The sequence below is a fragment of the Neopsephotus bourkii genome, unplaced genomic scaffold (assembly GCF_033783945.1).
Source record: "Neopsephotus bourkii isolate Nb327-2 ecotype Australia unplaced genomic scaffold, CSIRO-AGI_Nbou_v1 NB_1489, whole genome shotgun sequence".
In the NCBI taxonomy this organism is placed as follows: domain Eukaryota; kingdom Metazoa; phylum Chordata; class Aves; order Psittaciformes; family Psittacidae; genus Neopsephotus; species Neopsephotus bourkii.
Genome location: NW_026901965.1, coordinates 1 through 26,550, shown reverse-complemented (window position 1 = coordinate 26,550; position 26,550 = coordinate 1). Strand labels below are relative to the sequence as shown.

At 40.4% G+C, this 26,550-nt stretch overlaps 1 protein-coding gene across 1 annotated transcript; it reads right to left on the bottom strand.

Moving 5' to 3' along the window:
• Positions 1 to 1,982: 1,982 nt before the first annotated feature.
• Positions 1,983 to 11,296, bottom strand: LOC133220866 (heat shock factor protein 5-like). Its single transcript, XM_061369266.1, has 8 exons — positions 11,068 to 11,296; positions 9,892 to 9,917; positions 6,096 to 6,861; positions 4,702 to 5,070; positions 4,086 to 4,180; positions 2,940 to 3,299; positions 2,712 to 2,853; positions 1,983 to 2,047 (listed from the first exon to the last, which is right to left on the bottom strand). The coding sequence occupies exons 1-8, from the start codon at positions 11,294 to 11,296 to the stop codon at positions 1,983 to 1,985; spliced, it is 2,052 nt and encodes a 683-aa protein (XP_061225250.1).
• Between the last annotated feature and the right edge of the window lie 15,254 nt (positions 11,297 to 26,550).

Sequence of the window (26,550 nt, the reverse complement as noted above, 5' to 3'; positions counted from 1 at the left end):
TCTATAACACAGATTTCTAAATAAAGCTATAAATCACATAGATATTTACCAATAAAGCCTTAAATAACACATAAATTTATAAATAAAGCTAAAAATAAGATTCATGGTTAGGAATAAAGCTCTAAATAAGATACAAAATTATGACTAAAGCTAGAAATAACATAACTTTATAAAGCTATATTATAAACACATACATTGATGAATAAAGATATTAGCTACAGACATGAATAAAGCAATAAGACAAATTTCTAAATAAAGCTATAAATAAGATACAAATTTATGACTAAAGCTATAACATAAATTTCTAAATAAAGCTATAGATAGCATAGATATTCATAAATAAAGCTATAAATAACACATAAATTTCTAAATAAAGCTATAAATAAGAAACAAAATTAGGAAAAAAGCCATAAATAAGATATAAATTTATAAATAAGCCTATTAATAACACACACATTTAGAAATAAAGCTATAAATAGCATACAAATCAATGAATAAAGCTCTAAATCCGATAAAAATTATGACTAAAGTTATAAATAACTTATAAATTTATAAGGATCTAAATAAGATACAAAATTATGATTAAAGCTAGAAATAACATAAATTTTTAAAGTTATAACACATAAATTGATAAATAAAGCTATAAATAACACACAGACGTACGAATAACGCAATAAATAAGACACACATTTAGAAATAAAGCTATAAATAACAAATTTAGAAATAAAGCTATAAATTACATATAAATTTCTCAATAAAGCTATAAATAGCATAGATATTTCTAAATAAAGCTATAAATAACACATAAATTTCTAAATAAAGCTACAAATAAAATACAAAGTTATGAATAAAGAAATAATTAAGACACAAATTTAGGAATAAAGCTATAAATAAGATATGAATTTATGAATAAGGCTATAAATAAGATATACATTTGTAAGGTTATAAATAAGGTAGAAATTTAGGAACAAGGCTATAAATAAGCTATAAATATATAAATAAGGCTATAAATAAGATACAAATTTAGGAATAAAGCTATAAATAAGCTATAAATATATAACTAAGGCTATAAATAAGATACAAATTTAAGAATAAAGCTGTAAATAAGATATAAAATTTATAAATAAGGCTATAAGTAAGATAGAAATTTAGGAAGAAAGCTATAAATAAGCTATAAATATATAACTAAGGCTATAAATAAGATACAAATTTAGGAATAAAGCTATAAATAAGCTATAAATATATAAATAAGGCTATAAATAAGATACAAATTTAGGAAGAAAGCTATAAATAAGCTATAAATTTATAAATAAGGCTATAAGTAAGATAGAAATTTAGGAATAAAGCTATAAAGAAGCTATTAATATATAAATAAGGCTAGAAATAAGATAAAAATTTAGGAATAAAGCTATAAATAAGCTATAAATATATAAATAAGGCTATAAATAAGATACAAATTTAGGAATAAAGCTATAAATAAGCTATAAATATATAAATAAGGCTATAAGTAAGATAGAAATTTAGGAATAAAGCTATAAATAAACTATAAATTTATAAATAAGGCTATAAATAAGATACAAATTAGGAATAAAGCTATAAATAAGATATGAATGTATGAATAAGGCTATAAATAAGATATACATTTGTAAGGTTATAAAAAAGGTAGAAATTTGGGAATAAAGCTATAAAGAAGCTATAAATATATAACTAAGGCTATAAATAGCATAGAAATTTAAGAATAAAGCTATAAATAAGCTATAAATATATAAATAAGGCTATAAATAAGATAGAAATTTAGGAATAAAGCTATAAATAAGCTATAAATATATAAATAAGCCTATAAATAAGCTATAAATTTATCAATAAGGCTATAAATAAGATAGAAATTTAGGAATAAAGCTATAAATAAGATATAAATATATAAATAAGGCTATAAATAACTCGCAGGATGGAACCAGCTGCTCCGCCTGTTCCCACTCTCCTCACTCTGGTGTCTCCCTCCAGAAGCAGCCCCGCTTCCAGGCTCCGCCTTCCGGCTCCTGGTGATCTAGGAAGCAAACAACACCGAGGAAGTATCAGGCCCTGCCTGTGGCTCACCTGGCAGCACGCACAGCAACTCTGCTGCCATCAGGGACAGTCAAATCCGGCCAAAGGCGGCCTGCGACTTGAAAATCTGAGGCTGTTTTTCTCCTCTGTTGCAGCACACAGGTGCTGTGCACACAGATGCAGCACACCTATCAGCAGGCTGCTGTGAAATTTCTTTAGTGATCTGAGCCAGAAAGGTTGCACTCGTGCCCTCACTTCGGCAGCGTGGTGGGGTTTTCCCCTCTTACTTCAACAGTCACCTCATTAGTCAGTGTTCCCTTTGTGGCACTGTCACCCTCCAGCAAACATATCCACAGCCTGCATCTCAGTGCTGTGTACTGTGACATGCGGGGCTCTGACACAATTCCCACAACTTCAGCTTTTATTGACGCATAGAAGTTATTCCCTTGTCCACCTAGGAGTCCTCAGCACCAGCTTACGTATAGAAGCGTGTGGGCAAGTACGCCAAGAGCTCGTACGAGTGCAATAGTTGACCTGAAGGCCCGGGGAGGTACTTACACTGCAGACAATAACTCAGCTCTTGTGATCTCCCCTTGCTGGAAGAGTTTCAGAGCACCTGTCTTGCCCACCTCTAAAACATGTAGCATCTCTTAGCAGGGACTTACCCTGCTCTGGGCTGCGTCTTCTCTTCCTGCACGAATGCTTTGCAGGGGACCCTGCCTCTTCTGCAGCTTTCTTCACTGCCTTGGGTCCTGGAGTCAGCTCTCTCTCTTCCGTCACCCATCCGCATGTAAGACTCCCATTCTCCTTTAAATAAACACACTAAAAAATGAAATAAACCCAAAGACCACTCAACACTTTCCCAAGGAGTTTTACCTCCTTTTAGCACTTACTTGCTCTGCACTAAACAACGCTTCCACAACAAACATTTCTGATGGTTGAGCTGGGCTGTGATCCAGCTCTTCTCCCTGTTCTTCAGGGGCTCCCTGGGTGGTCACAAACTCTTGTGCCGTGTCAGCAGCAGCGGCACTTTCTCTGGCCGCATTGATGCAGCTTTCAAACAGCTCTCCACCCCAGCTTTCTGCAGCCTCCGGTGTCACTGCATCTGCGCTGCCTGATGCATTCATCTCACTGAAAAACTGAAATACATCTTCATAACTTAATTCCGGCAGCTTCTCCTCATTCTCAGATGTGTGCTGTGCGCCATCAGAGGGCAGGCATTCAGCTGCAGGAGGTGGCTGCACTTCAGGACTCTGCGAGAAACAAAATACAGGGAATTTCTAGATCAAAAAATCACCACCATTTTCAGTCAGGGCTGATGGATTTTACTGCTCCTGAGGACTGTGCAGGCCAACCCTTTTTCAGCACACACCAGAAGAGTTTGCTTTGCTTATCCCCTCTCAGGAAAAAAAGGATATACATGCTGCTGGAATGCACAAGGAAACCCTGTCATTTTTACTGAGGTTCTTTTGCTATTTGATAAGCCAGGCCACCCAATGAGGTGCAATTTCCACCAGAATTTTAGCAAGCATTGACAGGAAGCACTGAAGCTCTCCTAGATAGGACAGCTCTGAGCTGGGGCCAATTCCAAAAGCCAGCTTGGTTCTTCTCATGCATCCAATGAAACTCAAGACTGCCACAAGCTGTCTGGGGCACAGAAGTGGAGCTGATTCCCAGTATCATAACATTAAAGAATCCCATTTTGTGCAGGCAAGGGCTTCCTTCAAAGACAAATGGAGACTCAGGAACTAAAGCGAATTATGGTGAAGTCAAATGTAACACTTTTACAGGAAAAAAAAACACTCCGCCGATGAGGACACCCACTATGCCGCTGCCCTGAAACCTTACCTGTGTTACAGCACTGCCCCTTTCATGTTTCAAAGCCGTGCTTTGAAATGGGCATTGGCAAACCACGCTACTTTCCCTTTCTACAGCAGATCCAGTGCCAAACTTCTCTCCTTCCTGCCGCAAGCCCAGAACCCTGCGGTCCATGCGTGGGCTCTCCTCCCTTCCCCCTGCTCTCTGTGCGCTGCACTCACCTGCACAAAGACGCAGTCGGTGGACGCCGCAGCTGCAGCACTGGCGCTGAGAGTCAGAGGTCCTCCCTGGGCAGGGGGTGAACACTGCAGGGTGACTGCAAAATTCAAACACAGGGATCAGACTGCCAGAACTGCTGCCCAGGGTGCACAGTTCTATTGCTTACTTGCATTAAACACTGCAGTAACCACTCCGTAAGCTAACTCCCTGAAATGGATTATGACCTCCCCACTGATTGTAAGACTGACTTCTCCACCTTAAAACATATTTCTCCTAAAGTTCACAGTAATTAAATGGTACAAGTGTATTTGAGAGCTGAATCAAGATTCCACACACACCTGCTTCACCCACACACTTTTGTCCTTCCCTGCTCATTGCAGAGAAGGCATTTCTAAGCTCTTCTGTCTCTGATACAGTTCATCTCATCAGAGCCAGAAGAAATGAGCAGCTAAAGCACATTCTGTCACCGGCTGGTAGCAAGTAACGGACAGGGAACACACATCTCACTGCAAGCACACACGTCAGATACACACGCAGTGACAGAGCACTGGGGGAAAACATTTCATGCACCACTTTGCAGGAACTTCTCAAGCAGCAAGTGGAGAACTTTTGCCGTACGTGTTGGATCCAGGCCTTGCAAGCACTGCCCTGGAGACGCGCAGCTGCCGGGTTCTGGAAGGGCAGCACCAGCTGGAGCCCATCGCTGAAGTGGCAGAAGGGAGCACACCGTCTGCAGAGTGTATGTGACCTCCGTGCAGCACTTGCGGACGACTGGAAAGGGAGCCCCCTGGCCTGGGAAAGCTGGGGAAGCCCAGTGCCCTGGCAGCGACCCAACAGAACCCTGCCATGGTCTGCAAGGGGCCGGAGGCTGCTGGGAAGTCCTTATCTGGAAAGCAGGGTGGTTCTGGCATGAGGCCGCTCTGGTGGAGGAAGGAAAGCAGCTGTCTGGACGACAAGGTTGTGGAGCCTCTCCTGAAGTCACCAGTCCTGCAAAACAAAGGGAAACAAGGACTAAGGGAAGGAGTTTTCACTAGCCCTGAAAGGCAGGATGAGGAGCCAAGGCTCCACAACGTTCCCTGGGAAGACCACCTTTGCTCCAATATTCTTAATCCAGAAACAGACTCTATTCTTACACCTAAACATATAGTAACTGCTGTAGCACTACCACCTGAACAGACAGGAACATCAGTGCTGTGCCAACACACAGTCATCTCTGGAGCACTCAGCCTCCTGAAACCCTCAGGAGCAAGTGATCGCTGCTTAAAAAAGTGCTATTACAAATCAAAATGGGCAGGAGCTGACTAAACCGGCGCAAGCCATTTAGGAAGTGTTGCGCTTTACATCCGGCAGTAAGGTAAAATGAAGGGGGAATGGTGAAGCAGGGCTCTACCAAACTCCAGTGCTGACAGCACACGGGCAGCCAAGGCAAGGGCAATGTCCAAATCCTAAACGTGACTCTGAGAGCACTTGATCACAAGTCATTCAGCTTGTCAAGGAAAACAAAACCAAAGCCAGCTTTTTCCCAGGTAGCTCAACCTAAAAGCTCAGACTTTGCCGTTTTGTTACTTCCAAGATATTCCCTTTCGTCTTCCCTGGTTTCCTCTCTCAGTCAGTTATGGTTTCATGGAATGGTACTTGCCCTCATACGGTCGGTTACCCATCGCTTCACACAGATTTAACGACAGCTTATGGAGCAACCCTTCAAGGAGAAGTAACGGTCATCTGGTAGGGCTGTGCCAGCTCCACAGAGACAGGGTGAGGGTGCTCTTACTGCAGCCCCCGACAGAGGCTGTCTTGCAGCCGAGGGGCAGAGCGAACCACCCGCGAACCTCGCTCCCCGTGCCTGCTGGCACCGCATCTCCCTGCACGAACAACAACGGCTTTCCCGCACCGGCGGAGCTGAGCGGCCGCCAGCAAGGTCAGGCAACCCTGCTCCGTGCGGGGGTGCTGATCGCCAAACCCCAGAGCACCCAGTGCTTCTCGGCCCGCAGCCCGGGGCCACCCCAGCTCACCGGGTCTGGCAGCCTCGACGAGCATCGAGGGCGAGCACTGGGAGAGCTGGGCCGGGCGGCTGGGCAGCTCCAGCCCGGCCGCCAGCTTCGCTTTGTTGGCGCTCGTCCGGCGCTTGAGACGCACGAGGAGCTCGGGGCGGTCGCGGCGGAAATGGGGGCTGTAGAAGTGGAGCAGGGCCCCGGGGGCGCTGCCGCAATCGCCCCCCGCCGGGTCCTGCAGGGGCCCGGACCCCGTCCCCAGCTTGTGGAACCCGTACAGGTTCAGCTGTCGGATGATGCTGCCGAAGTTCTTCGTCTTAAAGAACTCGGCGGCCAGCGCCGCCCCGTCGCCGGCCGCCTCCGCGCCCAGCAGCTCTCGCTCGAAGAGCCGCTGGTCGATGAGCAGCCCCTCGCCACGGGCATCCCAGCGCACGGAGCCGCAGCGCGGGCTGTTCACCAGCTGCCAGAGCTTGGCCGGGAAGTGGCTGGGGTTGACAGCGCCGGGCAGCCGCTGGCCCTCCATGGCGCTCCCCGACAACGGACGCACCGGCCGCTCTCGCTGCACCGGCCGCCAGGCAACGCCCGGCCCCGTCGGCCCGCGCTGGGGGAGCGACACCGGCCCGCGCGCCGCCCGGCACGGGACCGGCTTCAGCCAGCGCTGCCCGCCGGCCCCGGCCCCGCCTCGCCCTCGGCACAGCCGCACCCGCAGCACCGCCAGAGCCCGCCGGGCCCGCAGCGGCTCCCCGGTCCCCCAGCCCCGCCGGTCCCCTCGGCCGCTCCCCGCTCCCTCAGCCCCAAGAACAAAATCAGGGCAAGAAGTTCAAAAACAAACCTGCAGCAACAAGACAAAAGCTCAAATCTCATCACTAGCAACAGCTCATCCCAGCTCTCCAACAAACTTTGCTCCTCTAGAACTAGACAGGGAAAAGGGAAACGCGAACCAGCAGTGATGCACAACGCAACTGCTCAGCACCCGCTCAGCGGTACCCAGCCTGACCCGAGGGGCGACCTGCGCCTTCCGGCTGACTCCCCCCACTTTATGTACCAGGTGTCCTGGCTCTGCTTCCTCCAGGATTCCCCTGCCCCTCCTCACTGGCACAGCAGGAGAGACTGGAAAGTCCTTGCTCAGCCGAAGTGCTACTCAGTAACAGCTAAAACAGCCGTGTGCTACCAGCGTGCTTCCCAGAACCAAGGCAGTACACAGCACTGCGCCACCCGCAGGGGAGAGCATCAGTTCTGGCCCAGCCAAAACCAGGACAGTATCCACACCTTATTCCACACCGTTCCCGTCATGCCAGGTCACACTAATTCTTCAGAGGTTTAACACCTTCAGAAAAGATCCAACATTCTTTCTGCATACCACTCTAAGGGCAGCAGGCAAATCCCTTCCACTTTTCCTTACCTCCTTTCTCTGCCGGGCTGTTGTTCTTAGACCTCAAGGAAGAAGGCAGCACTAAACTCTCCCTCATAAGCACACAGAGGGCTCAAGGCAGCAAGTGGAGAAGCCAAAGAGAAGCCCATGTACATCAGCAGACCCCAGCACTCCAACAAAACAAAAACTCCTTTCTTCCCAAAGGAAAGACAAATTCAACTCACAGTTTTCCTCTCAGAAAAACACAACAAAATGAACCCAGCTCCCTGCACACCTTCCTCTCCAAGCCCAACTCTCCCAGAACAATCAGCAGCTTCAGAGAACCTTCTGGTGCCTGCTAAGGGTAACAAAGCCCACTTGTGAGCACCCTGCTCCCACTCTTCTCACTGCTCATTCTGTAGCTGAAGCCCACCGAAAATAATCCACTGGGGTTTATGAGGAGTAATGGAAATATCAACTTCATTCCTACACATGGGGACCTCCAGAAAGGTGCCCCCAACACGGCAATCTGCCCTTGCCTTGCCACCTTAAACACCACTGCCGTACTGACCCTCTGCTGCATCACTTTGGTGTGCTGGAGCACGGCTCCACAGTGCCAACATCCAGCTGCTGTTCCCAAGCACGTAGCACCAGGACAGAAAGCAGTTGCTGAGCATCACTTTTTTTTTTTTTTCTCCTTAGGTTTTTTCCCCACGGTTTTTGTTCCACTCTTTTTACCCCCACGGTTATTTTATCCCCACGTTTTCCCCCTTCCAGTTCCCCTCCTGCTCCCGTTTTCACCCCCTCCCCCAAATTTTTTTTAATTATTTTTTCCCCACAGGTTTCTCTTTTTTTTTCTCTCTCCCTCCGGAGTTGTTCGGGGATTTTTTTTCTTTTCCCCCCGCCCCTCCCCCTGTTTTTTTCGAGGTTTTTTTTTTTTTTTTTTTTTGAGGGGAGTATTTGTTGGTGTTTGTTTATTTCGATGGTTTTCTTACTTTTGCTGCAGTTTTTTCCATAGTGTTTTTCGTTCCACCCTTTTATCCTCCATTCCCTCCCGCCCCGGCATTTTCCTCCCTCCCCCTTTCTCTCTCCCACTGTTTGCCCCCAGGCTGGTAGGTTTCTATCCCAAGGTTTCCCACATGCACAATTCCCTCCCCACTTGGTTCCCCACCCACATTTTCCCTTCTGGTTGGTGGGGTTTCCCCCCCCAGTTTTCCCTCACCACTTTTCTTCCCCATCCCTCCCCCCCGCCCCTTTTTTCCCCCATTGTTTTGTTGGGTTTTCCTCACAAGGATGGGGATTTTTTTGACACACCCCCACTTTTTTTTCCTCTTACACTAACACCGGCCCCGGGGTTTCATTTGGGTTGGGGGAGGTTGTTTTTATTGATGGGTTTGAGTGAGGGTTGTTTTCCCTCTCCCCCCCGCCCCCCCCCGCCCTTTTATTTTCTGGCTGTTTTTTTCTCCCCAAGTTGGTGTGGGGCTTTGGGTGCAGTTTTTGTTTGGTTGGGTTTTTTCTTTTTTCCATGTTCCTTTTTTTTCCTGGATTTTTTTTTTTACCTTTTTCTGTTCAAAATTTTTTAACCCCCCCGAGTTTTTTCCCCTCCCCCCCACTACCGTTTTTTTCTCTCCACCGGTTGTTGCAGGGGGTTCTCTTTTTCCAGTTTCTCCCTCTGCCTTTTTTCCCCCCCTCCACACTTCACCTCCCCCCGCTTTTCCTCCCACACGGGGTTGGGTTTTTTGGTTGTTTTTTTGTTCTTGGGGTTTTCCCCCTTCCTTTTTTTTTTGCTGGGTTTCCCCAGGTTAGTGCTTTTTGTTTGTTTGGGGGCTTTTTTTTTCAGGTGGTGGTGTGGTTGCTGTTGGGTTTCTGGGATTGTTAAGTTTTGGGTTTTTTTCTGCTTTTTCTTACCCCCAAAGATTTTTTTCATGTTGTTTTTTCTTTATTCCTTTTTCCATTTTTTATTATTATTATTTTATTTATATTTTGCTGGATTTTATCTCTGGTTTTTATCAATGCATTTTATCCTCTCCCTCCCCCCCCCCTTTTTTTTCCCCTTCCAGTTGGTGAAGTTTTTCCACAGTTTGAGGGGATTGTGACCACTGGAAATCCTGCATGCTGGGAATCCTCTGGCAATTTAGGCTGGTGAGGCACCGGCACAGGTTCCCCAGAGAAATGGTGAATGCTCCACCCCTGGCAGTGTTCAAGGCCAGGTAGGACAGAACCTCAAATGAGGTTTCTTGTAGCCCCTTTAGGCACTGGAGCTGCTCTACGGTCTCTCCTTAAGGAGTCTTCTCTTCTCCAGGCTGAACCAGCCCAGTTCTCTCAGCCTGGCTCCAGAGCAGAGCTGCTCCAGCCCTTGGAGCATCTTCATGGTCTTCCTCAGGACTCGCTCCAGGAGGTCCACATCCCCATTCCTTCCTACCAAGCCACATCCCCAGAGTGCAATGTGTGTTCTCTATCCAATACGCTCTTTTGTGCTGAAACCATTTTTCCTGCAAGGAGAATCAAGACGAAAACACAGGCAGAGACACGGAGGGAAAAGAACTGAGCAACTGCAGAAGGTTCAAACGGACAGGCTGGGTGTGCTGCTGCATTCCTGCTTTCAGATGCAGTAGTGGCACTGTTTTATCCCGGAAAGGAAGGCAGCCTTAGCAAGGGAAATTCCCATTCACGGTTTGTTACGACAGCGTCGAGTTGCTTTGGGATCTTGCAGTAAGGCTGCAAGAGGAGAGCGAAGCAGCTGGTGGCTGGCAGCTCTGAGGAACAGAACTGCTTGCGAAGGGGTGGGTTCTTTGCAGGCATGAGAGGGAAGTGGGGTGACACTTCTCAACAGAGATGCAGTCGGTTGTTACTTTTTTTGCTAGAGGTTGTTTCCTAAAGGGTTATGTGAGGAAATGGAGACCATATGCTCAGGAAAATGCATCTATATTCTGCTGTCATTTGAAATACCTATCAAGCTCAGTATCACAGTCCGTATTACGAAGGTACTGAAGTGCCTTTGCACCTTGCAGTGCTCCTGTGAGGTTTTATGATGCCCATTTTACAGCTATAAAATTAAAGTTGACTTTGGAAATCTCCACTGGCTGAGAACTGCGTCCTGTTTTACAAGGCTGTGCTGGTTGATACTGTTAAAGTTTCTGGCCAGATCTGTTGTAAACTGTACAGTTACAAGCTGTAAATATGGCATGGTCAGTGATGCTGTCATGGTTAATACCACAGAATAGTTGTGGTTGGAAGATGCCTCTGCAGATCCTCTAGTCCAACCCTGCTGCTAAAGGCAGGGTCAAGCAGGGCAGGATAGGTAATGCCAAGCTGCTGCATCCCACCATGGATGCCTTTTGCTCTGTGCCAAGGTAACACCTTTCTCTGCCTCCGGAGGTAACAGTGAATGTTGAGTAAGGACAGTAAGAAGCAATAACAAGTGCTAAATTTACTCCTGCTCCCTTATGCAGAGTACAGGGAGGGTTTAGATGAGCTCTTAGGCAGAAGTTCTTCCCTGTGAGGATGCTGAGGAGCTGGCACAGGGTGCCCAGAGAAGCTGTGGCTGCCCCATCCCTGGCAGTGTTCAAGGCCAGGTTGGACACAGGGGCTTGGAGCAAGCTGCCCTAGTGGAAGGTGTCCCTGCCCGTGGCCGACACAAACCAGTCTGGGATTCATTCCGCGGTTCCACCGCTCGCTGATGCAGGAGGACGAGCCCTCCCTCGTCCTGCAGCACACAAGCAGCGCACCCGGGGCTGCCTCCCGCGGCCCAACCAGCACCGCCCGTGCCCGACCGCCACCACCGGGAACTACGGAGCCCCGCGGCCGCGGCCCCGAGCCCCGTCTGTCGCTCGCCGCCGAGTGCCGCGCAGGGGCTGTGTGATGGCGCCATCTAGCGGCGCTCTGGAGCAGCGCCGCCCGCTCCGCCCCGCCGCCGTGTTACTCATCCCCTTCCTTACCTGTGTGGAACACGAGCGCACACAGGGCCCCCGCCAAGGCGCAAGGCACAAGGCGCATTGTATTGTTGCAGCAGCGTGTTTTCACAGTGCTGCGGTTACTGCGTTACTGCACTTGAAACTCGGGCATCGTTACTAACCAAAGCCCTTCAAGAAAGCCACCCAAACACGCTCACCTTATCGCAAAGAACCAGGCTTTGCCTGTCCACAGGCAGCAGTTAAAGTCAGCAGTTTAAAGGGGTGAAGAAAACGTGGGCACACACACATAAATAACCCCCAAACATTCCCCCCCCGCCCCCCCGATTTTACAAACTAACATGCTCACAGCTTACTTCCATCTTATAAACTTCTCACACCTTGATTCGACTTCCCAGGATTTCTGCTAAGCTGGGGGGGAGGGGGTGTTGGGGGTTGTGTGTGGAATGAAAGCCAACAGGCTTTCATTTTTCTACTGCATTTCTACTTATACACCTTGAGATTCCAACTGCAGTGCCCTGCTCCAGAAACAACCACTCACGTTGCAGTTCATTCCTTGAACAACTAAAGCTAGGCGAGGATGAGGAAACCCAGTTAACAGCGCCTGGGGGTGTTTAGTCTGGAGAAGAGAAAGCTCAGGGGAGGACCTTATCACTCTCACCTGCCAAGAGGATGGAGCCAGGAGGGGAGTGTTCTCTGCTCCGCAGTCATGGAACAAAAGAAAACGGCCTCAAGTTGTGCCAGGGGAGATTTAATCTAGGTGTTAATACATAGCATTAAAGGGAAGTTTAAGCAAATATCAACAAAACAACAGCACATCTTTGGCTTCACCATCCCAAGCCCTAGCAACAATTCAGGCAGTGAAATCACATCAATATCAGAGATGCTTCTGTAGTTTGGGCATTCTCCCACTGGATACTGTGCTTGCCTTCGCTGAATTCCAAAAGAAGCTTAGCCAGCCCTCGTCTTTTGCTTGCCAGTTCTTTCAGGTCCAGTATGTGTTTCCCTTCTCTCCAGCTGTAGATTGTCCTCTTAGTAAGTCTTGAGCTGCTAAGCATCACAGGAGTCACCCCTGAACTGCTGCCTTGCAAAAAAACCTGCTTCCAGCTAAGAACAGGCTGGCACTAGAAAACATCTGGCTTGTACAGAAAACAAGCATCAGAAACACCATTAGTCTGTCACCATATGACAGAACAATGTGATTTTGCATCACTTGCTACTGGTACAAACCTTGCACACAATATTTTCCGTGGCAGCAATAGTAAGAAGTCGCAGAGTATGTCTGAGACAGAAACAGCCTTTTCCTGAAGTACCATGCCATAACTTCTCTCATCATTACAGGGAGCAACTGGAAAGCCGCTGCTGCCCGGCAAAGTCTCCAAAGCAAGCAGCAGCACGAGGAAGGGCTTGCAAGCTCACAAGGTAACAGGAGGAAAAGGCTACCCCCCATTTAGAGGAAGTCTGTGTACCTGCCATTTCATGTCTTCCTGGAAGGTAAAGAAAAGAATGAATTTCACTCACTTTTGCTGTACTCAGAGTTGTAAAAGTGGGTGATGCACAGATATGTTACAGAACCATTAAGAGTGGGGGCACAGCCTAGCCTGCCTTAATCCTCAAACCTTTTGTTCCATTTCATGCCATAGATTTGCTATAATTCAGCCTCTAGCTTTGCCTACAGCCATGGACTACATAACTGTGTTCTGGCTTATGCTACAGATCAGTTATGACATGGATACCCTAAGAAAAAGCAACTGTTTTCCTAGGGTTTTCATTTCTCTTCCATCACCATCTGTTACGTATTTCACACTGTTCAACTCTATACCCAAATTGCTCACAAACCCGTAAAACAAACACCTGATCGGATTAATTCTCATCAAGCTCTTTCCTTTTCTGAAAAGGAAATTGAATCTCTTGTACCTCAATCAGCTCTTCGATGCTTGCTTCATATTTATTGATGATCACATCTTCTCTTATCTTTGATCCTCCCTTTGGCTTTCCCCTGCCTCCAACTCCTTCACTGCTTTTTGGTGATGCTCTGTATCTCATTCTTCTTTCTCACTCATTTTCCATCTTTTTTCTTTTCCTTGCTCAGATCTTGGTATGGTTCTGGAAGCTGGGAGGTTCCATGTCCTTTAAACATTCTCCTGGAAGTCTGGCCTCTTTGATGCTTGCTCCAGCTCTGGTGCACAACTGGTTCAAGATCTCAGAATATCTCCCTCAATATCAACCGAGTGCCAGGATTTCCCATTTCACTATTTTGACCTTGTATAACCTATAAACAAATTCCTCTTCACCTGCATAAGAACAAGCAATGATAATCCCGTGCTTTTTAACCAAATCAGGTCTAATAGAAACATAGAATCATAGGATAGTTAGCGTTGGAAAGGACCTTAGGACCATCAAGTGCCAACCCCCCTGCCATGGGCAGGGACACCTCACACTAAACTATGTCACCCAATGCTCTGTCCAGCCTGGCCTTAAACACCGCCAGGGATGGAGCATTCACAGCTCCCTTGGGCAACCCATTCCAGTGCCTCCCCCCCCTTACAGTAAAGAACTTCCTCCTTACATCCAATCTGAACTTCCCCTGTTTAAATTTTAACCCGTTACCCCTTGTCCTATCACTGCAGTTCCTAATGAAGAGTCCCTCTCCAGCACCCCTATAGCCCCCCTTCAGATACTGGAAGGCTGCTATGCGGTCTCCACGCAGCCTTCTCTTCTCCAGGCTGAACAGCCCCAGCTTTCTCAGCCTGTCTTCATAATAGCATAGCAGCAACTTCCTTTATCTAGTCTGCTAACAGCAGAGAGCTGCCACCAGTTGTTTCCTACACAAGACTGTCCCTCTGTGCCATTCCTTTAAAAAGGGAAATTTCCTTAACAGTTCTTAAAGATTAATCAAGTTAGATCCATCCAGCAAATTAAAAGGGTAAATTGTCTTGGACAAGGTCTACGCATTTTATATCTATGTAGTAAAGAACCTAAACTGGGAGCAGCTCTCCACAGCACCGTGGCAGCAAAACACCACAATTAAACGTGATTCCTCATTGCTGTCTACACAGCAAATAATTTATGCTTGCAAGAGACTTGTATTTCTCCTCCTATGACTGATTTGGAAGTACAAGATATTTTGTAACTCAAAAAGCATGCTATTTAAGCTGTTTAAATTCAAACCACTGTTCAAATTTCTCCAAATGAGTCAACTTTTAGTAAGGCCTAGAAATCCTGAGGGGTGTTTCAGAGGATAAAACCAAAGAAAACTGCAGCAGCTGGACAGGAGCAAGCAAAAAATGAACCCCCACTTCTCACTTGTTCAGACTTCTTTAAGAGCTTTAGAGTGTAACAGAGTCTTTGCAGCCATTTTAAAGTTAGACAGCACATGGTAACAAAGGAACAAAACCAACTCTAACTTCTTGACCATGGTCAAAAGCTAAAGAAAGCATCCAAAAACCTGACGGTTCCACCGTGCTGTTATCTCACGTACAATTTCTCTTTCCTCAGTTTTAATTAGGCTAAGTTTAAGACTAGAGATAGCCTGCTCTTGAGATCATACCTGGAACTGCGGATGCGCTGCTACAAACACACCACTTCAGTCACCATTAGTAATGCCACCGTGATATCTTTATTCCACTCTCAAATCAAACACATGCTCATCCTCAGTGATGCACTGCTTAGTCGTTTGCATTCAAATATGCATATAAACATCCAAAAGAGTTACCGTCAGTTTTTATTAAAAAACCCTAATGTTCATGTTTTTTCCCCAGTACAGCTGTATTTTCCTTAAAAAGTACTGTATGTATCAAAAATGTAAGGTTTATCCCCTCACTGTCAGTTGTCTTTGAAGAACTGTCAAACATCCCCAACTGGAATGAACTTCAGAAGAGTCTCAAGGAAAAGCTTTTAGCTTTCTAAATGTAGGACAAGAGGCTTAGTATTTTGTGGCATGAAGACAACATGCCATCAGCAAGTAATCCTTGTGTTTACAGCCTTCTTTCAGGAACGGTATCCACTCCAAATCTCAGTTGAGAATTCACACCCTGCACAAAACTAACCCAAGATCACAAGATACATTATGCAGATGGAGAGTACTTCAAGTTCCATCGACATTCATGTTTTTAACAGCTCTTTAAAGATGTAATGGTGCAGATTAAGTACAAGCTTTTTGCCTCAGTATAATACACATTTCAAATTAAAATAAACCGTGGAAGACCAATAGCTTTACATTTTATTCCTCAGAAAAAGAATCTTAACAGAAAGCATTCAGTAGTCCTCTTGTGCTTAAAATATTCAATGCATCAGAAAGCCAACAGGAAACAAAACACACACACATTCTGGTACACCATGATCAGAAAGGTAACATAACAAATGTTCAGGAATTGCACTGTATTTAAAACGCTCACTAGAATCTGCTCCACTTCTATGTGTGGCTACTGAAGTTGCTCAGTTCCTTTTCCTCTTTAATTGCCAACCTGTGGAGGCCCTTCAGGGACGAGTGACGTGAAGAAGGTTGTGATAAAGGACCAAGCAGAAGCCACGAATCCAGGCCGCTGCATTGTATTGGCATCTTCGCCTGCATCTTCTCCACTGTCTTCATCGATCCCATCATCCGTAAGTCGTTCCTTTAAAAACAGAAATTGAAGCAATTCAGCTGCTTCTTTTTAGACCTCTAACACAAGGTCAGCAGCAGCATCTTCCTATGTTAAGCAGCTTCTCTCAGAACAACCTCCTGAAGAATAACTAGCATATAAAGAGCCTGCGAGTGAAGCAGAGACCATCAGTAATTGTCAGCCTAGAAAAATACAGGACTTAAGCTGCAGGCACTGTCCAGGCATTACAACATACTTTATAATACATAGGAGTCTCAGAAGACACGTCTGCTGTTCCTCCCCATCTCTTCAAGATCAGGATTATTTGCATGTTGCCCATCACGATTCACATCCACCTTAATGGCTACCTGCTGTTGGCCTCACTCCTGCCTAAAGGGGAGCCATCCAGCTTGGTGTCTGTGTAAGAAAAAGGAACAGCTGAAAAGCAAACTTTTGAATTGAAGGCTGTAAGAGCCTCACCGGACACCACTCTACAATGACCAAGACACCAGCTCCCTAAGTGTGAATGTCCAGACCCTGTTCCTAAGACTAATGTGCTAAGACGGAAACCAGGAGCTGGGCACCTCCTACCCAACGTTCCCTCCAGAATAGTGCCTCCAACATGGACACCCTCACTTACTTACACACCTGAAACTCCATCTGTGTAAAACTCCATCTGTGTAAAGCCTCACTGGACACCACTCTCTGGTGACCGAGTCATCAGCAGCCTATGTGCGAATGTCCAGACCCTGCTCCTAAGCCCTTGGGGAACCTGCAGAGTCAGTCTCGCTGGGAGACAAACCGCTGGGCCCCGCAGCAGCCACTCCGCTCCGCACCACGCTCGCAGCATCCTTCATCCCGCAGTTCCGTAATAAAGGGATGGCTCAATCACATCAAGGGCTTCCTTTTATTTCAGTCCGCGTGGAAAACAAGCAAGATTCCTGCCTTCCCTCCGCTGTGCACTATCAGCACCAAGCCCGCTGGCTCAACACTCGGTCCCGTGTTAGTTCAAACCCAAATAGCTGGGCATGTCCTACACACAGTGCCCTCCAAAACAGTGCCACCAACTTGGATATTCCCACTTACTTACACAACTACGAGTCCATCTCTGTAAAGCCACATAGGACACCACTCAGGCCAGTTTTGCCATAGAACGGAGCAAGGTCAAGAGACCTGAGCAGGAGATTCAGGTTTTGGGAATAAAACGGCAAGAAGGATGCCACCAGATCCCCACAGACGTGATCAGCAAGGGAACAGCAATGTCTCCACCAACCAGTAAGAAACAAACACGAGCTTTCTCGGGTGTTGTGGGGTCTGGAGAAAGCACATCCCAAATTACAGTCTGGTTGTGAGCTTTCTCTATCACATGACCCGCCAGAAGAATGATTTCCAATGGGGCTCAAGAGCCTGAGGGTTTGGGTCCCTTTTCCAATTGCCTTGTCAACACCTGCTTACCTACAAAGTGACCCCAGCTACTTGGCTTCCCTGCCCTCTGATTCCAGGCTGCCAGCTCAATTACCTCAGCATCGGAGCAGCCAGGTGATAACGTCCTCACCTGCACCACAGCCAAAATCCTTCTGTATATCCCACAGCTCACTTAGGGCCAGGGAGCGAGAGCTTCGCTCTGCTTCTGCCCCTTCCTCTCTTTCTAGCGCTGGCCCTGTGCCGTCCTCTGTCACTGCACGAGCTGACTTCAGTGTCCAGTTCTTCTCTCTAGAGGGGCAACTGATAACAGCACAGACTGGTTCTTTGGTTCAGCCCAGGTGCCTGCTACCGGGCTGGAGTGGCCACAAGTGTCTGCTATCAGGGTTGGAGTGGCAGCAGTACCTGTGACCACGGCTGGAATGGCTAGAGTGCCTGCTGCTGAGGCTGCAGTAGCCACAGTGCATGTTGCTGGGGTCTTGTTCTCCTTGAGGGTACTGGATAGTGCTGAGCAAGGCTCGGTGGGCATGGGACAGGCCCCAGCACGTTGTGGTGATTTTGCCTCTCTGGTATTGCCAGGACGATGCTTTTCCCAGCTAATGGAGTAGTTTTCCTGGATTTGGCACTTGTTCAGGGGTGAAGCTCCACAGCATGGCAGGGGCCACTGGCCTAGGTACTTGGCCATACTATCCCACACGGCCTGCCACTCATAACTGTACAGCCTCGGGGAAGATGTCTGGGGGGTATGCTCACATCGTTGTTTACCCTTAAGCAAGACCTGAACCATACGCAGCAACACGCTGGTTCCCAGCAAAGGAGCAGGTTGGTTTCATGGGTATTCAAAGGACATTTAACATCTCTGAAATTCCCAAAAGCTACCGTAAATAGCCTGGTGCGGAGGTAGAAGATGTGGGGGGACGTCTCCCCCATAGGTTGGTCATCCAAGGAGAAAAGGCAAGAGATACAATTATTAATAGTTCCCACAATGTGGATTCCAAAGTACAGAGGGGATGGCAGTGCTGAGAACACAGACCAGATTAACAATTTCTGATACACAGATGTCAGCGCTATTCTTAACATCAAGACACAAACACGGCTATTTAAACCATCAGATTTATTATCGCTATAAACACATATGAAGTTATAAATACCAATACATTTATTAATAAAGCTATAAATAACATATAAATTTATGAAGAAAGGTATAAATGACACATACAAATTTATGAAGGTATAAATAACATCTAAATTTATTAAGATATAAACACCATAAAAAATTATGAAGATACGAGTAACATATAAATTTATTAATAAAGCTATAATAACACATACAAATTTATGAAGAAAGCTATAGATAACATACACATTTATAAAAACATAAAGATCATAAATGTATGCAGCTGTAAAATGACATAAATTTATTAATAAACCTATAAATGACACATACAAAATTATGAAGAAAGCTACAAAAGAACATGTGAATTTATGAGTAAAGATACAAATAACACAAATTTTTGAACAAAGCTATGAATAACATAGATTTATAAATAAAGCTATAAATAAGACATACAGATTTATGAATAAAGCTATACATAACATTTATTAATAGACCGATGAATAACATACAAATTTATGAAGAAAGCTATAAATAACACAATAATTTATGAAGAAAGCTATAAATAATACAAACTTATTAATATAGCTATAAATAAAATATAAATATATCAATACAGCTATAACAAACATACAAATTTATTAATAGAGCTATAAGTAAGACATAAATTTATGAAGAAAGCTACAAGATATAAATTTATGAAGAAAGCTATAAGTAACATATAAATTTATACATAAAGCTAAAAAATAGCATACCAATTTATGACTAAAGCTATAAATAACATTATAATTTATGAATAAAGCTGTAAATAATACAAATTTATGAATAAAGCTATAACTAAAATATAAATGTGTTAATACAGCTATAACAAACCTACACATTTATTAAGCTATATATAACGTACAAATTTATGACTAAAGCTATAAATAACATAATGTTAAGCTATAAATAATAAAATTTATTAATACAGCTAAAAATATATAAATGTATTAACGCAGCTGTAAAGAACATACAAATTTATAAATAAAGCAAATAACAACATACAAATTTATGAATAAAGCTATAAATAACATACAAAGTTATTAAGAAAGCTATAAATAACATACGAAATTACGAATAAATCTATAAATAACAGGAATCTATTCATAAACCTACAAATAACACATAAAGTTATTAACAATGCTATAAACACCATGTAAATTTCTAATAAAGCTATAAATAACACATAAATTGATGAATATTGCTATAAGATACAAAATTATGAATAAAACAATATAAAATATACCATTTCATGAATAAAGCTATAAATAACATACAAAATTATGAATAAAGCTATAAATAACATATAAATTAATAAAGTTATAAATAACATATAAAATATTACTAAGCAATAAATAACACATATATTTATTAATAACGCTATAAATACCATAAAAATTTAGAAATCAAGCGATAAATAGCATACAAATTTATGAATAAAGCTATAAATAAGACACAAATGATGACTAAAGCTAGAAAGAACAAATTTATAAAGCTATAAATAACATACATTCATGAAAAAAGCTATAAAGATACAGGCTTATGAATAAAGCAATAAATAAGATACAAATTTATAAATAAAGCTATAAATAAGATGCAAATTTATGACTAAAGCTATAAATAACAAATATCTAACTAAAGCTATAAATAACACAAATTTTTAATAAAGCTATTAATAACATAAAATTTATGACAAAAGCTATAACATAGATTTCTAAATAAAGCTACAAATAACATAGATATTTATCAATAAAGCTATAAATAACACATAAATTTCTAAATAAAGCTATAAATAACATACAAAGTTAGGAATAAACCTATAAATAAGATACAAATTTAGGTATAAAGCTATAAATAACATATAAATTTATAAATAAGGCTGTAAATAACACAAATTTAGAAATAAAGCTATAAATAGCATATAAATTTATGAATAAAGCTCTAAATAAGATACAAAATTATGACTAAACTAGAAACAACATAAATTTTTAAAGCTATAAATAAAAAATACATTGATGAATAAAGCCCTAAATAAGATACAGACTTATGAATAAAGCAATAAATAAGATACAAATTTATAAATAAAGCAATAAATAAGATACAAATTTATGACTAAAGCTATATATAACATAAATTTTTAAATAAAGCTATAAATAACACAAATTTATAAATAAATCTATTAATAACATACAAATTCATGACAAAAGCTATAACATATAAATTTCTAAATAAAGCTATAAGTAAGATAGATGTTTATAAATAAAAAAGCTATAAATAACACATAAATTTATGAATAAAGCTCTATATAAGATACAAAATTATGACTAAAGCTAGAAATAGCTTATAAATTTATAAAGCTATAAATAAGATACAAAATTATGACTAAAGCTAGAAATAACATAAATTTATAAAGCTATAAATAACACATACATTGATGAATAAAGCTATAAATAAGATACAGACTTATGAATCAAGCAATAAATAAGATACAAATTTATAAATAAAGCCATTAATAACATACAAATTTAGGACAAAATCTATAACACAGATTTCTAAATAAAGCTATAAATAGCATAGATATTCATAAATAAAGCTATAAATAACACATACATTTCTAAATACCGCTATAAATAAGATATAAATTTATAAATAAGGCTATAAATAACACACAAATTTAGAAATAAAGCTATAAATAGCATACAAATCTATGAATAAAGCTATAAATATGATAAAAATTGTGACTAAAGCAATAAATAACTTATAAATTTATAAAGCTCTAAATAAGATACAAAATTATGGTTAAAGCTAGAAATAACATAAATTTTTAAAGCTATAAATAACACATAAATTGATAAATAAAGCTATAAATAACATACAGACTTATGAATAACGCAATAAGTAAGACATACATTTAGAAATAAAGCCATAAATAACAAATTTAGAAATAAAGCCATAAATAACATAAATTCCTAAATAAAGCTATAACTAGCATAGATATTTCTAAATAAAGCTATAAATAACACATAAATATATAAATAAAGCTACAAATAAAATACAAAGTTACGAATAAAGCAACAATTAAGATACAAATTTAGGAAAAAAACTATAAATAAGATATGAATTTATAAATAAAGCTATAAATAAGATAGAAATTTAGGAATAAAGCTATAAATAAGCTATAAATTTATCAATAAGGCTATAAATAAGATAGAAATTTAGGAATAAAGATATAAATAAGCTATAAATATATGAATAAGGCTATAAATAAGATAAAAATTTAGGAATAAAGCTATAAATAAGATATTAATTTATAAATAAGGCTATAAATAAGATACAAATTTAGGAATAAAGCTATAAATAAGCTATAAATTTATGCAGAAGATAAAAATTTAGGAATAAAGCAATAAATAAGGTATAGATTTCTAAATAAAGCTATAAATATGATACAAATTTAGGAATAAAGCTATAAATAAGCTATGAATTTATAAATAAGGCTATAAATAAGATAGAAATTTAGGAAAAAGCTATAAATAAGATACAAATTTATCAATAAGGCTATAAATAAGATAGAAATTTAGGAATAAAGATATAAATAAGCTATAAATATATGAATAAGGCTATAAATAAGATAAAAATTTAGGAATAAAGCTATAAATATGCTATAAATATAAAAATAAGGCTATTAATAAGATAAAAAATTAGGAATAAAGCTATAAATAAGATATTAATTTATAAATAGGGCTATAAATAAGATACAAATATACGAATAAAGCTATAAATAAGCTATAAATTTACGGAGAAGATAAAAATTTAGGAATAAAGCTATAAATAAGGTATAGATTTCTAAATAAAGCTATGAATATGATACAAATTTAGGAATAAAGCTATATATATATAGCTGTTTATATATAAAGCTATAAATAAGACATAAATTTATGAATAAAGCTCTATATAACATACAAAGTTATGACTAAAGCTATAAATAGCTTATAAATTTATAAAGCTATAAGATACAAAATTATGACTAAAGCTAGAAATAACATATAAATTTATAAAGCTATAAATAACACATACATTGATGAATAAAGCTATAAATAAGATACAGACTTATGAACCAAGCAATAAATAAGATACAAATTTATAAATAAAGCTATTAATAACATACAAATTTAGGACAAAATCTATAACACAGATTTCTAAATAAAGCTATAAATCACATAGATATTTACCAATAAAGCCTTAAATAACACATAAATTTATAAATAAAGCTAAAAATAAGATTCATGGTTAGGAATAAAGCTCTAAATAAGATACAAAATTATGACTAAAGCTAGAAATAACATAACTTTATAAAGCTATATTATAAACACATACATTGATGAATAAAGATATTAGCTACAGACATGAATAAAGCAATAAGACAAATTTCTAAATAAAGCTATAAATAAGATACAAATTTATGACTAAAGCTATAACATAAATTTCTAAATAAAGCTATAGATAGCATAGATATTCATAAATAAAGCTATAAATAACACATAAATTTCTAAATAAAGCTATAAATAAGAAACAAAATTAGGAAAAAAGCCATAAATAAGATATAAATTTATAAATAAGCCTATTAATAACACACACATTTAGAAATAAAGCTATAAATAGCATACAAATCAATGAATAAAGCTCTAAATCCGATAAAAATTATGACTAAAGTTATAAATAACTTATAAATTTATAAGGATCTAAATAAGATACAAAATTATGATTAAAGCTAGAAATAACATAAATTTTTAAAGTTATAACACATAAATTGATAAATAAAGCTATAAATAACACACAGACGTACGAATAACGCAATAAATAAGACACACATTTAGAAATAAAGCTATAAATAACAAATTTAGAAATAAAGCTATAAATAACATATAAATTTCTCAATAAAGCTATAAATAGCATAGATATTTCTAAATAAAGCTATAAATAACACATAAATTTCTAAATAAAGCTACAAATAAAATACAAAGTTATGAATAAAGAAATAATTAAGATACAAATTTAGGAATAAAGCTATAAATAAGATATGAATTTATGAATAAGGCTATAAATAAGATATACATTTGTAAGGTTATAAATAAGGTAGAAATTTAGGAACAAAGCTATAAAGAAGCTATAAATATATAAATAAGGCTATAAATAAGATACAAATTTAGGAATAAAGCTATAAATAAGCTATGAATTTATAAATAAGGCTATAAATAAGATACAAATTTAGGAATAAAGCTATAGATAAGCTATAAATATATAAATAAGGCTATAAATAAGATACAAATTTAAGAATAAAGCTATAAATAAGCTATAAATTTATAAATAAGGCTATAAATAAGATAAAAATTTAGGAATAAACCTATAAATATGGTATAGATTTCTAAATAAAGCTATAAATATGATACAAATATAGGAATAAAGCTATAATTAAGCTATGAATTTATAAATAAGGCTATAAATAAGATAGAAATTTAGGAATAAAGCTATAAATAAGCTATGAATATATAACTAAGGCTATAAATATGATAAAAATTTAGGAATAAAGCTATAAATAAGCTATAAATATATAACTAAGGCTATAAATAAGATACAAATTTAAGAATAAAGCTGTAAATAAGATATAAAATTTATAAATAAGGCTATAAGTAAGATAGAAATTTAGGAAGAAAGCTATAAATAAGCTATAAATATATAACTAAGGCTATAAATAAGATACAAATATAGGAATAAAGCTATAAATAAGGTATAAATATATAAATAAGGCTATAAATAAGATACAAATTTAGGAAGAAAGCTATAAATAAGCTATAAATTTATAAATAAGGCTATAAGTAAGATAGAAATTTAGGAATAAAGCTATAAAGAAGCTATTAATATATAAATAAGGCTAGAAATAAGATAAAAATTTAGGAATAAAGCTATAAATAAGCTATAAATATATAAATAAGGCTATAAATAAGATACAAATTTAGGAATAAAGCTATAAATAAGCTATAAATATATAAATAAGGCTATAAGTAAGATAGAAATTTAGGAATAAAGCTATAAATAAACTATAAATTTATAAATAAGGCTATAAATAAGATACAAATTAGGAATAAAGCTATAAATAAGATATGAATGTATGAATAAGGCTATAAATAAGATATACATTTGTAAGGTTATAAAAAAGGTAGAAATTTGGGAATAAAGCTATAAAGAAGCTATAAATATATAACTAAGGCTATAAATAGCATAGAAATTTAAGAATAAAGCTATAAATAAGCTATAAATATATAAATAAGGCTATAAATAAGATAGAAATTTAGGAATAAAGCTATAAATAAGCTATAAATATATAAATAAGCCTATAAATAAGCTATAAATTTATCAATAAGGCTATAAATAAGATAGAAATTTAGGAATAAAGCTATAAATAAGATATAAATATATAAATAAGGCTATAAATAACTCGCAGGATGGAACCAGCTGCTCCGCCTGTTCCCACTCTCCTCACTCTGGTGTCTCCCTCCAGAAGCAGCCCCGCTTCCAGGCTCCGCCTTCCGGCTCCTGGTGATCTAGGAAGCAAACAACACCGAGGAAGTATCAGGCCCTGCCTGTGGCTCACCTGGCAGCACGCACAGCAACTCTGCTGCCATCAGGGACAGTCAAATCCGGCCAAAGGCGGCCTGCGACTTGAAAATCTGAGGCTGTTTTTCTCCTCTGTTGCAGCACACAGGTGCTGTGCACACAGATGCAGCACACCTATCAGCAGGCTGCTGTGAAATTTCTTTAGTGATCTGAGCCAGAAAGGTTGCACTCGTGCCCTCACTTCGGCAGCGTGGTGGGGTTTTCCCCTCTTACTTCAACAGTCACCTCATTAGTCAGTGTTCCCTTTGTGGCACTGTCACCCTCCAGCAAACATATCCACAGCCTGCATCTCAGTGCTGTGTACTGTGACATGCGGGGCTCTGACACAATTCCCACAACTTCAGCTTTTATTGACGCATAGAAGTTATTCCCTTGTCCACCTAGGAGTCCTCAGCACCAGCTTACGTATAGAAGCGTGTGGGCAAGTACGCCAAGAGCTCGTACGAGTGCAATAGTTGACCTGAAGGCCCGGGGAGGTACTTACACTGCAGACAATAACTCAGCTCTTGTGATCTCCCCTTGCTGGAAGAGTTTCAGAGCACCTGTCTTGCCCACCTCTAAAACATGTAGCATCTCTTAGCAGGGACTTACCCTGCTCTGGGCTGCGTCTTCTCTTCCTGCACGAATGCTTTGCAGGGGACCCTGCCTCTTCTGCAGCTTTCTTCACTGCCTTGGGTCCTGGAGTCAGCTCTCTCTCTTCCGTCACCCATCCGCATGTAAGACTCCCATTCTCCTTTAAATAAACACACTAAAAAATGAAATAAACCCAAAGACCACTCAACACTTTCCCAAGGAGTTTTACCTCCTTTTAGCACTTACTTGCTCTGCACTAAACAGCGCTTCCACAACAAACATTTCTGATGGTTGAGCTGGGCTGTGATCCAGCTCTTCTCCCTGTTCTTCAGGGGCTCCCTGGGTGGTCACAAACTCTTGTGCCGTGTCAGCAGCAGCGGCACTTTCTCTGGCCGCATTGATGCAGCTTTCAAACAGCTCTCCACCCCAGCTTTCTGCAGCCTCCGGTGTCACTGCATCTGCGCTGCCTGATGCATTCATCTCACTGAAAAACTGAAATACATCTTCATAACTTAATTCCGGCAGCTTCTCCTCATTCTCAGATGTGTGCTGTGCGCCATCAGAGGGCAGGCATTCAGCTGCAGGAGGTGGCTGCACTTCAGGACTCTGCGAGAAACAAAATACAGGGAATTTCTAGATCAAAAAATCACCACCATTTTCAGTCAGGGCTGATGGATTTTACTGCTCCTGAGGACTGTGCAGGCCAACCCTTTTTCAGCACACACCAGAAGAGTTTGCTTTGCTTATCCCCTCTCAGGAAAAAAAGGATATACATGCTGCTAGAATGTGAAAGGAAGCTCTGGCATTTTCA

What these genes read in the sequence shown, in the direction of transcription:
- LOC133220866 (XM_061369266.1), bottom strand. Translation starts at nt 11,296, where the DNA reads ATGGCGCCATCACACAGCCCCTGCGCGGCACTCGGCGGCGAGCGACAG. An exon ending in GCGGAATGAATCCCAGACTG is followed by an intron (nt 9,918 to 11,067) that starts GTTTGTGTCGGC and finishes TTCTCCTTGCAG; the next exon opens with GAAAAATGGTTTCAGCACAA. An exon ending in GCAAGGCCTGGATCCAACAC is followed by an intron (nt 4,181 to 4,701) that starts GTACGGCAAAAG and finishes TGAATTTTGCAG; the next exon opens with TCACCCTGCAGTGTTCACCC.